At 44.4% G+C, this 13676-nt stretch overlaps 1 protein-coding gene across 1 annotated transcript in view; it reads left to right on the forward strand.

The window, feature by feature from the left end:
* Window positions 1-13110, forward strand: part of esrrb (estrogen-related receptor beta) — a 39444-nt gene extending 26334 nt beyond the window's left edge. The window contains 4 exon segments of the mRNA XM_029461169.1: window positions 367-528; window positions 9230-9462; window positions 9464-9500; window positions 12725-13110. Of these exon segments, the coding sequence (XP_029317029.1) occupies window positions 367-528; window positions 9230-9462; window positions 9464-9500; window positions 12725-12969 (677 nt within the window). The 3' untranslated portion in view covers window positions 12970-13110.
* The last annotated feature ends 566 nt before the right edge of the window (window positions 13111-13676 follow it).

The raw sequence follows: 13676 nt of genomic DNA on the forward strand, positions 1-13676 counted from the left end.
AGGTATTGTTCCGGTCAGAGCTAAATTATGATAAGTTTATGAGCAGATGATATTAAACAACGACAGAGTGCTCGAGGACACTCGTGTCTCTCATTTTCACATATACATTTTTTTCCACTCGCATGTATTCTGTAGGGATAAGAGCTTTCAGTGCCTTCATTTCACTCATACAAATTCAAGCTCCGTCCATTAGTTTGCATAATGAGACCGAGAAAGAAACTATGAAAGTGAGACCACCATTCTACCGTGTGTTACCAATGTTTATCAGGGCGATGCATCTTCGTGCCTCGCTGAGCTTTGCAGTGATATGACCTTTGACCTTTGCTTTGACATTCCCCCCCCGCCGCCTTCCTCCTCTATCCTCAGTCACAAAGATAGTGTCTCACCTGTTGGTGGCGGAGCCAGAGAAGATCTATGCCATGCCTGACCCCACCATGCCGGAGAGCGACATCAAGGCTCTGACCACGCTGTGCGACCTGGCTGACCGCGAGCTGGTGGTCATCATCGGCTGGGCCAAGCACATCCCAGGTATAAAATAAATGATTTGTGATCCTTGTCTCTCTTTTTCTTTGACCTTTTTTCCCCAGTTTTATTCTTCTCTGTCTTTCTCTGTCTCCTCTTCACCACACACTCTGTATGAATAAACATGTGCACTCACACACGGAGATAATTAATGACAGCAGCTCATACAGCCTCAGGGTGTGTGGAGGACAGAGGGGGTGCAAAATGGACATAGCTGTGCAAGAAACAAATCAATGGAGTGCATCTAAAACCCCTGCATTGAACGGACAGGGGGACACAGTCCCAGTGCCAATGCATGTTGTAATCACAAGGGAGATTTATAACAAAGTTGGGGACCTGCCCAACCAAACAAGACATCATATCACACACAGACACACACACACGAATGCACACAAGCGCAAGCACACATGCATTGAATTATTGATGGGCATAATCATGTTTCTTCCTTGCTCCATAGACATTCTGATAGACGAGGTGTTAGGTTATAAGAGGCTGTTGAATTAAGGATACAGCACCTCACGTCAGCAGAGATTTTGCTTCCTTCGAGAGTTTTCCTCTGATTTTGACAGAGAACACATTGTTTAGCCGCTCTTTTTTTTGCAACCGAGGCAGATTCTCCTTGATCTTGAGCTTGACCCCCATAACTCTATAACATTACAGCGCTGTAGGCATGGAGTGGTAACAAACTAAATGAATGTGTCCCTCAGCGGCACCTCCATAACCTCTTCTTCTCATCAGCATAACTTGGACAGGCACAGAGCTGTCAGCATGCAGGAAATGTGCGACATCACTACAGCACTGATGCAGACACACACACTCACTGCCTCTCTTTTACACACACACACACAACCACACACACAAGTGTGTGCATACTTTTGAATCATATCAGTTATATCAGAAGATACATTTAAATCCCAATTCATATATTATATACGGTTCATTTATTTTCAGTGATGTGAAGTGGACTCCAGCTGACCTAGCTCGGGCAGGTGCATTTTGTACTGAGAGTTCTTCTCAGAAGGAGGGGTATTAATCAGGTACAGATCTGATAGTAAGGAGATTAGAGATGGATATGCTGCCAGCCCATGGCCTCAGCCCCGGTCCCTTACGCGTCTAAACTGTTTGGATCACTCCCCAAGGGCCCTGCATGGTCAGCACACTGAGAGTTTAACAAGGAGCTTAGTCAGGACTGGATCACAACTGACCTGATAACACACTCTCATCGTTGTGACCCAAAAATTACACCAGCGTCGCAGACAATACACAGAAACATTCCTGTGTTCGCTGCTGGACTGTGAAAGCATGGAGGCATCTCACAAAGACACATATAGAGAAGAGTCTTCGTTTTATATTTTACTCTGGAGAAATACAGAATTTTTCACAGGTCATCTGAGGCCACAGTGTTGTTAATATAGCCACCGCACATTTCTCTTTTACTCCTTAAGTCATACTCTTAACACACACCACTTAATACACAGTCAGTGTTAAAGGCTTTAACTCCTATCCTAAAGTGCATCCTCGTGTTAATATGTGTACACTCTATCCCGGATTGTGTGTGTCATAGTGTTGAAGCTCTGTTAATCAGATTATACTAACACGTATTGTTCAGTGGATAGATTTATAATGTTAATGGGATTAACATTAAGATTGTTGCTGAGGACTTGTCATTCCAACCGCGTCAATAATCATCATTTAACCCAAAACCTGACGCAGTAAGCCTGACGCGAGTACCTGGAATTGGACGGATGCGCTGGTGCAGCACATGCGAGACGGTCGACTTTAAGTAGATTATTCTGATCTGCTTCAGTATAAATACACACAGTCAAACTTATACTTTTGTTTTATATTTAGTCCCTTTTTTTTTTACTTATAACGTAAACATTTTAGATTAAAAAGACAATTTAACAGAATAAAAGCTTCCACTTCAGCTGAGTGCTCGGTCTGTGTCCGTCCCTTTGGTGGTGTCTGTATTAGGACAGTGGGTGTCCTCTGGCCATGAAATGGCTGCATAATTGAGTTGTACATGGCTGAACCTGATCAGAGACGGTTCACTGGTTGAGCGAGACTCCATGCACTAACACTCCATGCAACAACGGTACCGCAGGGCAGCCTACCATGCTCGGTTCCTACCGTGTTTCTCCCTCCATCCACTCCGGGACAAGAAAGGAACAGGGGCGAAAAAAGTGCTGATTGCATTCTGATAGATTTTTGCAGCCTTAGGCAATGGAATTAAAAAGATTAACAGTTCATTATGAAGTAGACCACATTGATTAGGCCATTGACAGATGGGCCAATAACTAAAGTCCAAATGTAACAATTTAAATGTCGCGAAAATTGGCACTTACCTTCTCTCAATTGATTTTTAATTTCCCCTGTTCTCAGGCTAACATTTAAAAAACGCATTTGAAAAGTGGCATAATGTGGAGTAGAGTGGCCCTATTGAGTTTTAATTGGAGGGCGATTGGAGGATATCAAAGCTCCATCATTAGTGTAGATGGTATCTTTGCCTTACAGGGTCCAATGTCGACTTTGTCATCCCGGGTCTATTTAGCGCACCATGAAAGGTCAGTGGGCATACATGATGTGCTGTTCAGGTTTTACAGGTTTTTATTCTACGATTTCAGATGAATTAATCAATTTGATCAGGTGCACTTGTTATCTTAGTTCAATGAGCTAGATATTGAGAGCTGCTGTCACATATCAAGAGCCTTTTCACAGGTTTGCCATTGCCAGACTGCAGCCTTTGCTCTCATTCTGAATCTGCCTTTGATTAATTGATAATCACTGCGGAGCTTTTGGGCACTAGTGTCACTGCTCCAAATAGAACCATGAAGCAGAGTCTAACACGGCTGTTGCCTGAGGGGGGCAGGGTCATTAGGAGCAATGTTAGGGGGATGCTGACAGATGGCTTGTTGCTCCTAAGGTGCTAACAACCTTTGACACACATAGCAGTCCACCGTCCACCCCTCTGGCCCCCTTCCATCCCGTAAAGCGTCATTTCACTCCGTCCCAGAGGTTTAGGGATGTATACTGACAGCTTCAGTACACATGGACCTGTTTATCACCTTGACATTGCTGCCTTCTTCAGGACTGGCGGACTACCAGTGTGACCCCCCATGCCACCCCACATTGCTTTCCACCCGCAGTGGGAATGTCATGTGTTTATATGTAAAAACTGCCATGCATGCTGCTTATACAAGAGGTACTTGTTGTTTGGTGCTTCCGAGTCCTGAGTGTTTTCAGCTGGGAATTCTCGCAGGGCTAAAGGGCCAGGCAAACATTGACTCTGCTGCTGCTGCTGCTTTGCTTCTACACAGTAAAACATATTTTTGCACTGGCATGTCCCCTCCTAGAATGTAAAATATTCAAACAGCGTATTTCTATCTTACATTTATTTAGATGTTTTTAATGCTACTTCAAAAAAAATAATTGTTCTCCTCGTGTGTTATTGCATTTTTCGGTATTAGATTCAGAACAGATTCATCTAATGAAATAGTCTTGTTGGCATTGTTCTATTCATTACTGGTGTTTAGGGAATATTCATCATCTGTCCTTTATTGGATTTCAGCTCACTCAGCTCCGCATTTGACAGACAACCGCCTGGCGGGTTAGTTGTTAGCATGGAGGCAGCGATGTTAAAAAGAGATCGCGCCTCTTGTATGTTGTCGTGTTTGTGTCAGCTCAACCCTCCACCATAATCACCCACCCACCCATCAGCCCACCCTCCTCCAGCCCCCTCCGGGCTCCTGTTTTCTCTTTGCCATTAAATTGTGAAATCTACTTACTGTGTTGCCAGCCTGATCCCACTCAAGCTGCGTAATCTCCTTGTAATAGAGTGTGAATACTGCCCGGCAATAAATCAGCACCTCATCAGTGCACTTTATTAAATATAGACACCAACAGACAGCTCTTAGTATATTCAATTTACCCTCTGACGTAGGCTTCAACACAGGAGATAAAGATAGATTGAGCAATCAGGTGGATGCTGAGGCCTGAACCCCGGCAGGAGAGCGGGAGGAAGGCGGAAAAGCTGCAGGGAGATTGAGGTGGGGGCGTATTGGAGGCAGACAGACAGTCAGGAGTCTGCAGGGCCAGGAAAGGGACATCTGCCAGGCAGGGTGGGGGAGGGCTTTGTTTAGTTACTGTGACACATGAGCAGGTACATCCAGCACCACAATTATATGTGCGCACTTCTCATACTGTCGCCAACTTGAACCTGTGAAATCTGAAACTGTAACGTCCTTGTAGAATTTTGTGTCGTCTTTTTATAAAAAATGCTTTGTAGGAAATCTTCTATGCTGATGTGCCTTTAAGTGATCGTCAGCAGAGCGCTATCCCTCATTAAGCAATGTTGCTTGATGGCAGCGGAGATAAATTATGTGTAATTATAGCAATGATTAAAGCCTGATTCGTCCTGGTATTTGGGGTTTAACAGAGATATGTAACGTCAGTATTGGAAAGTGAGACCCTAGGGAGGGCTAAAGACTTCTCCGTTAGGGTCAGGAGGTCATAGGGTGCAGATTAAAACAAGGGGATTACTGTATTTAACGTTCTTCAATCTCATAACGTTCACAGGCTACTGGTCAAATCACCCATTCCCCAGCTACTTACAATGGGATAATGGGCTGGTTATCAGGCTGAAAGAAGGCAGATAGCGGACTCTCCTGAAAGTCAGCGCTGGAGCTGAAAAAAAGAAAGATTTATATATGTATTCAGTCATCAACCTCTTTTTCACCGAGTCATTTTTGTTTGTATCGACATGATTTTGTCCAATATAAAAACAGTGCTAGTGTCCAGGGAAAGCTCGCAGCAAACTGAGCTGTCTGTGTTGTACATGTGGCTGGACTGCAGGTCAAATTATTTATGTCAAGCACAGCAATTTATTACCAAGCTGCTATTGATTGGGTCCTCCTGACGCTGTCATGTAAATTCAAGAAGAATCATGGTCGGCAGCTGCACACACACACACACACACACACACGGATCCACACAAACAAGCCTGCACACACACACACACGCGCGCGCACACACACACACACACACACACACACACACACACACACACACCGTTATAAAGCTGCTCAAAATTGCCCTTCACTCCTGTATGGGTTATACATCTTACACTATAGTGTGTCACTCTGCCAGATCAGATGAATCTATACAAATCAGAGGTGCATACATTTTCCCCTAGTCCTCTTTCTTTTTTTTAAACTGCCATCTAAAATTAAAACGCTTTGATATAGAATAAGCTTATGGCAGCATGATCATTCAGCTCAGTTTGAGGTTAGATGGGAAAGAAAGACGTGGTGAACCTCTGGGGTCCTGTTAGGGGCAGTTTTACTCCAACTGGAGCCCGGAGAGCACTTGACTTGGCTGAGGTGAGATTGCCGCTGGGCAGAAGTCTTCAGGGCCTGCTTGTCCTTCTGATAGCTAGCCATGATAGATCAGCTGCTGTCCAGCCAGAATTACTCTCTTTCCTCTTTCTATCTCCCTCTTCCTTTTCCCCTCATGCCCCGGTCCTTTTCCGCCGCCTGCTGCTGGTCTCTTTCTCTCTTCCTTATCTCCCTCCTCTCTGTCCCATATCTTCTCCTCTCTTTTATCCTCCATTTCTCTCCCTCTCTGTCTCTCGCCATTTTTTTTCTTTTTCTCTCCCTCCCTCTGTCTGCTCTGTTGTCTGATTGAGGGTGAGTTACGAGGGGGCTGCAGCTGGAGGGGGCCACCGTGCCTCGTAATTACATCTCTTTTTATTACCCGCGCTAATGGCCCTCGGGGAGAGGGAAACAATAATAAATTAATAGAATATGAACTCCAGCTCAACAGAAATCTACAGCATTTCATTTTGGACCGTCCTGTGCTCTGGCAGATGAAACGGTGCTCTGATTAATCTCTGCCAGGGGTTTAAAGCGGCCGTCTGTGGGTTTGGGCTGCCCCCTCCTGCCCACAGCCAAGTGCTTTTGGGGAGATAAAAGAAGAGGTGATGGTTTTGGCTTCTGTTGTTGGTCTTTAGTGGTCTTGTTTTCACCCTTTGAGCTATGATTGATGGAGTTAGTGGTCAGTTGGGCTGCTTTGTAGGGTAGTTTCTCTTGTCAACTACATTTATATTTGTTCTTTTTTGTAAATTGAACTGAATTTCCGTCACATCTGATCATTTTGAAAGTGAAAATCTCTTTGAAGCATATGATCGCTATATGAGCAGGGTGCTTAAGTCAAAGTGAACAAAGAAAAGCGCTGCATGGTTATTATCTCTGTATACCTGACACACAGACTTCCAGACAGAAATCTGCCGGTGCACTCAGCAGTGGAGTGGAAAAGGCCCTTCAAGCGCTCAGACAGGCCTCTCTGATTTGGTCAATATTGTGTCATGTTTGGTCAAACCCCGCCAAGGCAGTGGGCTGGAAATGAAGATGTAAATATTGATATTTCATTAGAGGAAATCACCCACTCCGACGGCACTTAACCGGGCCACCTTCAGTGTGCGGCGGCCGGAGCGCCGCGTGACCTGCGGAGTCGGGAAGTCACTTCATTACTCGATTAAATTGAGTGGAAAAAGGCGAGGCAACGACACAAGATCCCATTTGGAGCGATAATTTAGGCCCTGAAGAGAGGGGATGGAGCAGGGGAAAAACACCACCTCTCCATCTCACAACACTGGATTAAATTCAAGGACTTTTAGCGTCAAAGGTAATTGCAGGCTGCTGGGCTGCATGTGTGCATATGGCTGAGAGGTGTCTGCTGTATCAGAACAACTCTAAAGCCTCTCCGACAAACCCTGAACAAGGCCTTCACACGGGCTGTCACATTGGGAGCAGCGCTTTAGTTCCGCTTCAGTACTCCTTGGCATTAAAAGGCTAGACAAAGCCTCGCCTGTGATTGTGATGCCAACCTGATGCGGCAATCAAGACCACGTCCACGCTTGCATGACAATTTCCCTCCGGCCAGTCCACACTCTGTACAACTTAATGGCCATGTATGCAGACAGGGAAATAACACAACAGATTTTAAGATGCAGTCTGGATATGTGTAATGGCACAGGCCTTTACAAAAGATGGCTTATTGCCTCCACTGATAATAGCATAGTGTTTTGAGTGCTTTCGGCAGTTTGCTTTGTTGGGTCTAATTTGGGCTTTTCAGACCTCTGACCAGTCCAGCCGGGCACCAGTACCTTTCTGTTAGCACTCTATTCTACTGACTATTGATTCCCCTTCAAAATGTGAAGGCCCTCACATTCTGATCACAATCTGTTAATTAATGTATCCTCCAGCTCTTCCCCTGCAGTGGTCATCACCACGATAAGGGAAATTGAACACTCAGGTACTACTCGCCCTGGCTCTTCTTTACTCTCTGCCTGTCTCCCACTGTCTCCCACTCTCTCTCTCTCTCTCTCTCTCTCGCTCTCTCTCTCTCTCTCTCTCTCTCTCTCTCGCTCTCGCTCTCGCTCTCTCTCTCTCTCTCTCTCTCTCTCTCTCTCTCTCGCTCTCACTCTCTCTCTCTCTCTCTCGCTCTCTCGCTCTCTCTCTCTCTCTCTCTCTCGCTCTCTCTCTCTCTCTCTCATCATGTCTCTTGTTCTTCTCATCCTGCACATGTGTGTGTCCTGGCAGGAAAAGATAAACATCAGGCTGGTGGCTGCACCTCAGCGAGATCATTTATATTTAAGAGAAAAACATGGAGAATAGGTGCGGTGAGCCCTGGTCAATACTGTAATCTATCGCCTCTTAATCACATAGTGGCAGGTAGCGTGGCAACAGCAAACTTGTAAAAGCAATCATATTAATCAGGGGCGGAGCTGAAGAGCCTAATATGCTGTCGGAATGGGCTGCCTGCAGGCACGCTGTGCAGGAGGAGGGAAGGTGGGAGATGAGCGGAGAGCGGAGGGTTTATTGACAGCTGAAGGGAAGTACGAAGGGAAAAGGGACGAGATGGCTATCTGCCTATCTGCTCCTCACTTCCTTTCTCTTTTTGCCATTAGGCTTTTTAATTTGTTTGAGTTTCTCACAGCTCATCTTTCGGGGATCTAGCCGTTTTATTAATTTTCTATTCTGAGCATATGTAAAGGTGTTGAAGGGGACATCACAGAGGCTTGATGCGCCCGAGCCAATTTCAGCTCGTCCAGCTGCTGTTGGAGAATGAGGCCCTGGGTTTAAAGCAGGTCTTCAAGCAGGGCTTGAACCATGTGACCCCTGTGCTCTCTGTGTGTGTGTACTTCTATGTGTATGGATTTATGTGCATACCTATAGGTGTCATGATCCGCGTGTGCAATTGTGTCAGTTTTGTTTTCCTGGTTGACACACGTTTGTGCCTCCCGCGACACAGTGCATGTCATGTCCTCAACCCCACCAATGAGAATGTGTCTCGGTGCTAATCCCCCGCACACCAATAGAGGTGTGACAGGATACAAGGGGTAACCACATGGCTTTGTGTATCGCGGACCTTTGCACCGATTTACTGTCCTCACTTACAGTAAAGCCCACTCAAGTGCTCTGACACCGGCTTCAAAGAGGACCTTCCACCTTGCATTTAAAATTAAACACCACTCGCTAACATGTGCCTCGGCATGTACTCCCTGCTACCGGGGCTTGACAAGTCGTGTTTGGTTTACTGATCAAGTTAAAGTGCCATCTTTTATTTTGAAACACTTTCTTCAACTTTCTTTAAACTCTCTAATAAAAGAATACTTTAACTCATCCAGTTTCCCTCTCTGTCCCTCCAGGCTTCTCCTCTCTCTCTCTGGGAGACCAGATGAGTTTACTGCAGAGCGCCTGGATGGAGATCCTCATCCTCAGCATCGTGTTCCGCTCGCTGCCGTACGAGGACGAGCTGGTTTACGCCGAGGACTACATCATGGACGAGGAGCACTCGCGGCTGACAGGCCTGCTCGACCTCTACGTCTCCATCCTGCAGCTGGTCCGCAAATACAAGAAGCTCAAAGTGGAGAAGGAAGAAGTTTGTCACCCTCAAGGCCATCGCCCTCGCCAACTCAGGTGAGGGGTCGTCCAGGTGTCGTGATTTTTTATTGAAACACGTTTTAATGAAAACTACTATGGTTTTAAATCAGAACCAGAAGAATTAAAGAATGGAATTATTCATGTAATTTAAAAAACACTTTTATGATTATGAAAAGTATTTTAAACATGATAGTTATTAATAAAGGAAACAGAATCTTCCAGTTATTTGAATTTCAGTAAAACTCAATAACAGTGTTTACTGCAGGATAGTTTGACAATTTATTTATTTTGCCCTGCGTCTAAATGTACAGCACTAATTCTCTCAGAATAATTTCATATCAAGCGACATTGGCCCGGCAATAACATAACAATCTTGTTAATAATATGAAAGCAGCAGAATATCACTGTCTTAACCGTAAACTGTATGTACGGAATTTATTTTATAATGTATAATGACTTTTATAATTTAGAGATACATTCAGAGGAACGACCTGTCCCAAAGCAGTCAATGCTTTGCCTGATGTTAACACTATTGTTTCTTTCCACAATGTCATATTTGTTTTAAACATCTTATTATTCCCACTCAATTTTTCTAATTAATGTTGTAAAAGCATTATTGCCTCGGGTAAAATATAACAAAAAAACGGGGGAAACATTTCTTTTTGTAGGATTTAGTTTTTTCCTCAGAATGAAAATAAATGCAAACCAAAAATAAAATTCACTAATAATAAGTAAAGCTATTCTTATCTTCTGAAATAGCACATTAATATGCACAGAATATATGAAGAATACACTGAAGTTGTACCATTATTATTATTATTATTATTATTATTTATTATTTTATTGTATGTAAATGTAAACTCTCTGAGAACAGTTGACTGCTTCCTGACTGGATCTCTGAGTAATGCACACTCGACAGTGTAATATCCAGAAACAGTAAAGTATTGTCTGACACAGTTTCAGAAATGACATTTCTTAGTTTTTCAGGGTAACCTTTAGTTTGGAGCGTGAGATGGAGAGATGGAGAAAGATAAGGGCAGTATATGGGAAAGAGAGATGGAAGAGTGAGCTTTTTTTAATTGAACACCTTCCGTGTTGTGGTATTTCTCCAGCGCTCCCTCCCCCCTCTCTTTTTCTATCTCCATAACAGTAGCTGCAGGGCACAGCAGCCACGGGAGATAAATTTAGCATTTCATTAGGAGCACAGGGGCTGTCAATAAAATGTGTTAAGTCGAATGGAATGAGTATCAGGGAGTGATGGGCCTCGTTTGTTCAAATGCGAAGACGGCACGCCGCTATTGACAGGCTCCTTTTGAGGAGGCAGGACCTGTCCCACTGTGATCAATGCACGCCTGGGTCACTGGGCCGCTTTCCCTTGTTTTGTCCGGGGCTGAAAAATGAAAATGCTGATGGTGAGCATTTGCTTTCAGACAACAGAGCTTTGGTAGGGAGGTGGCGTGTGGGAGAGAGGAGAGACGGGGGTCGAGGAGAGAAGAGGAGGAGGGTGTCCCGAATGTTAGAACAAGGTCTCTGGGAGATCGCTCTCCCGGGAGCCCCCCTGGTCTGACAGCTGTGAAAATTCATAGCGATTGATTTTGTAATTAGCAGTTTATCAATCGGATCGACGTGTGCTCACTGATGGATTGCGAGGAAATTGTTTCTTCAAAGTTGTTTTTTTAAAGTCTACCCCTCCTCCAAGGCATACGAGCTGCATGTCTCCTGCCCTCTTTCCCTGCCCATCTGTTGAGATGTCTCTATCTCTCTTTTTTTTCTTTCTCCTCTCGCTGCAAAACGTTCAATTATAGATGGTTCAAATCAGGTTTATTGCTAAAACGTGTTTGTGAGCGTGAAAAATAGAGGAAAATATGAGTTTGATTTGTAAAAATGCAGCTTGTTAGGTTGTGAATCCAGCCTCTGTGACAAGAACAAGAGATAATTATGTTACGCCACATCCTCATCGGATTCTTTTTTTCTTTTTTGCCTTTTGTTCTTCCATCCTCCCCCTCTCACCCCCCTCCCTCCCACATTCACTTTACAAAACGACCTACTTCATTTTACCACTGTGGATTTGAAAACCGTCAGGGTGAGAAATGTCTCAAGGTCTTGGGAATACAGTTGTTCCAGTCAATGAATTTGGGGCGAAGTCTGAAATCTGTTTTGCCTTTTATTGTCCCGTGTGGTAAAATATGCACCGCCAAGGTGAGACGAGTCAGGCAGCCAATGACAAGCCGCCACCGGAGTGCCAGACACCGGTTAACCAGTGAGAGAAACCGCGACCCCGGACTGTCCCTGAGAGGCTGCGAGATAGAAACAGAGGCAGACAAAGGCGAGAATGAGAGAGGACCGCTGTAACATGATGTACAGTCGGATCAGTAAAAAACGGTGGCAGTGTAGCGAAACGTTATAGGAGCAAAGAACACCGGAGAGAAGCCAGACTGAAACTGTAGACCGCTCTAAAACTGGCCAGGAGGGGGGAGAGACCTGGGCTGACTGAAGCTCAGAGAGTTTTAAGTTCAGTAGAATCCACTAAGAAAGAGCTTTTTTGAATAGAGACAAATAACACAAAACATTTACAGGGAAATAAAAATGTGCCAAAAAGGTTTTTAACTGCTGTATTTAGATGGCTCGTTTTGTTGTTGCATCGAGCTGTAAAATAAAGCCATTACTGTTTGTTTCCCTCCACTCTGATGGTCAGAAAGTCATTTGAGGGAAAGGGAAAGGAAATTAATTGAATGGAAGTGTTGCATCCATCTCATGCTTGTTTATAGCGGCCAATTCTCTAATGGAGCTCCTTTCTTTGCCTTGTTTTTTTGTTCGTAAACAATCTGTCCTTTGGAACAGTGAGGTGTTTAATGTGTACTCGCTCAGAAGAGATTGGGTGCTATTCATGCCATTGTTACTGGAGGATAACATTGATTTTCAGTCTCGCTGGTCAAGGGCCGTATGAATATCCCGCCCAGTCCACCAAAGACTAAATAAATAAATAAATGAAATGTTTTTTTTTCTGTTTTATGATCTATTCTTTATCTTGTCACGGTGTGAGTTATACTGATAATGTGTTCCCAACCTTACTGCTACGGACAGAGCCGTAAAGATCAATCATGAGATTTAATTTAGAAAAATCCATTTCCCATCACTCCTGTTATATTACCAGTGTCTCCAAGTGCAAACTACATTTCTTACAAGTTACTTTTTTCCTCTTGTCAAATTTTAAAAATCCATCAATCTTCATGTTCCTTTCTCTGCTCTCGTCCTGTCAGACTCCATGCACATAGAGGACATGGAGGCGGTCCAGAAGCTTCAGGACGCTCTCCACGAGGCTCTGCAGGACTACGAGGGCAACCAGCACCAGGAGGACCCGCGGCGGGCTGGCAAGCTGCTCATGACCCTGCCTCTGCTGCGGCAGACGGCCACCAAGGCGGTACAGCACTTCTACAGCATCAAGGTGCAGGGAAAGGTGCCCATGCACAAACTGTTCCTGGAGATGCTGGAGGCCAAGGTCTGACCGGAGGGTGGCTGATTGGCCACGGCCACGCGGAGGGCTGCATTAGCGATACAGAAAGTGACTTGAACCAAGGCTGAGGGTCCTCAGGAGACCCCCACTGACTGTGCTAGGCAGCAGAGAGACTGACCTCTCTCACTCCTCCCCCTGGATCCCTGGGACACTAAATAAAAAAAAGAACAAATGCAAAACTTGGTTATTAGTATAAATATAAAAATGATGCAGATTAATTTAAAATATATAAGAAATACTATGTACAGTAATAATTTTTTGTTTTTTGTTAATTGTCAGTGGTCATGCTTTATATGAAGAACGACCCCTCAGCATCTTCAGAATAAGTAGTTGCCAGTTCTTGATAACAAGAAGTGTCTTTTTTTCCAGAGAACTAAAAGTTCCTTAAATTTGTTCTGAAGACAGCAGAGGTGTCAACAACCTTAAACAGACTCACTTGTCTCACAGTTTATGTTTTTTTTCCTGGACTTGACCAGGACATGTATATATTTATTAATGGAAGACTGAGTGTACAGTTCAAAGTCTGGTGAACTTGGTGGCCATTTTCTCTTGTTCTCCTCCCGGGGAAAAAAAAAGAACTAAAATTGTTACCTAAATGTGAACTCTTATCAGTTTAAATGTCCTTGGATATACCTCTCCAGAGCCGTGTGATCTTTGTGGATCTGTCTCATACTGGAAGACTTGCTGGTCCCATGTTT

This window comes from Cottoperca gobio, chromosome 22 (genome assembly GCF_900634415.1).
Source record: "Cottoperca gobio chromosome 22, fCotGob3.1, whole genome shotgun sequence".
NCBI lineage: Eukaryota > Metazoa > Chordata > Actinopteri > Perciformes > Bovichtidae > Cottoperca > Cottoperca gobio.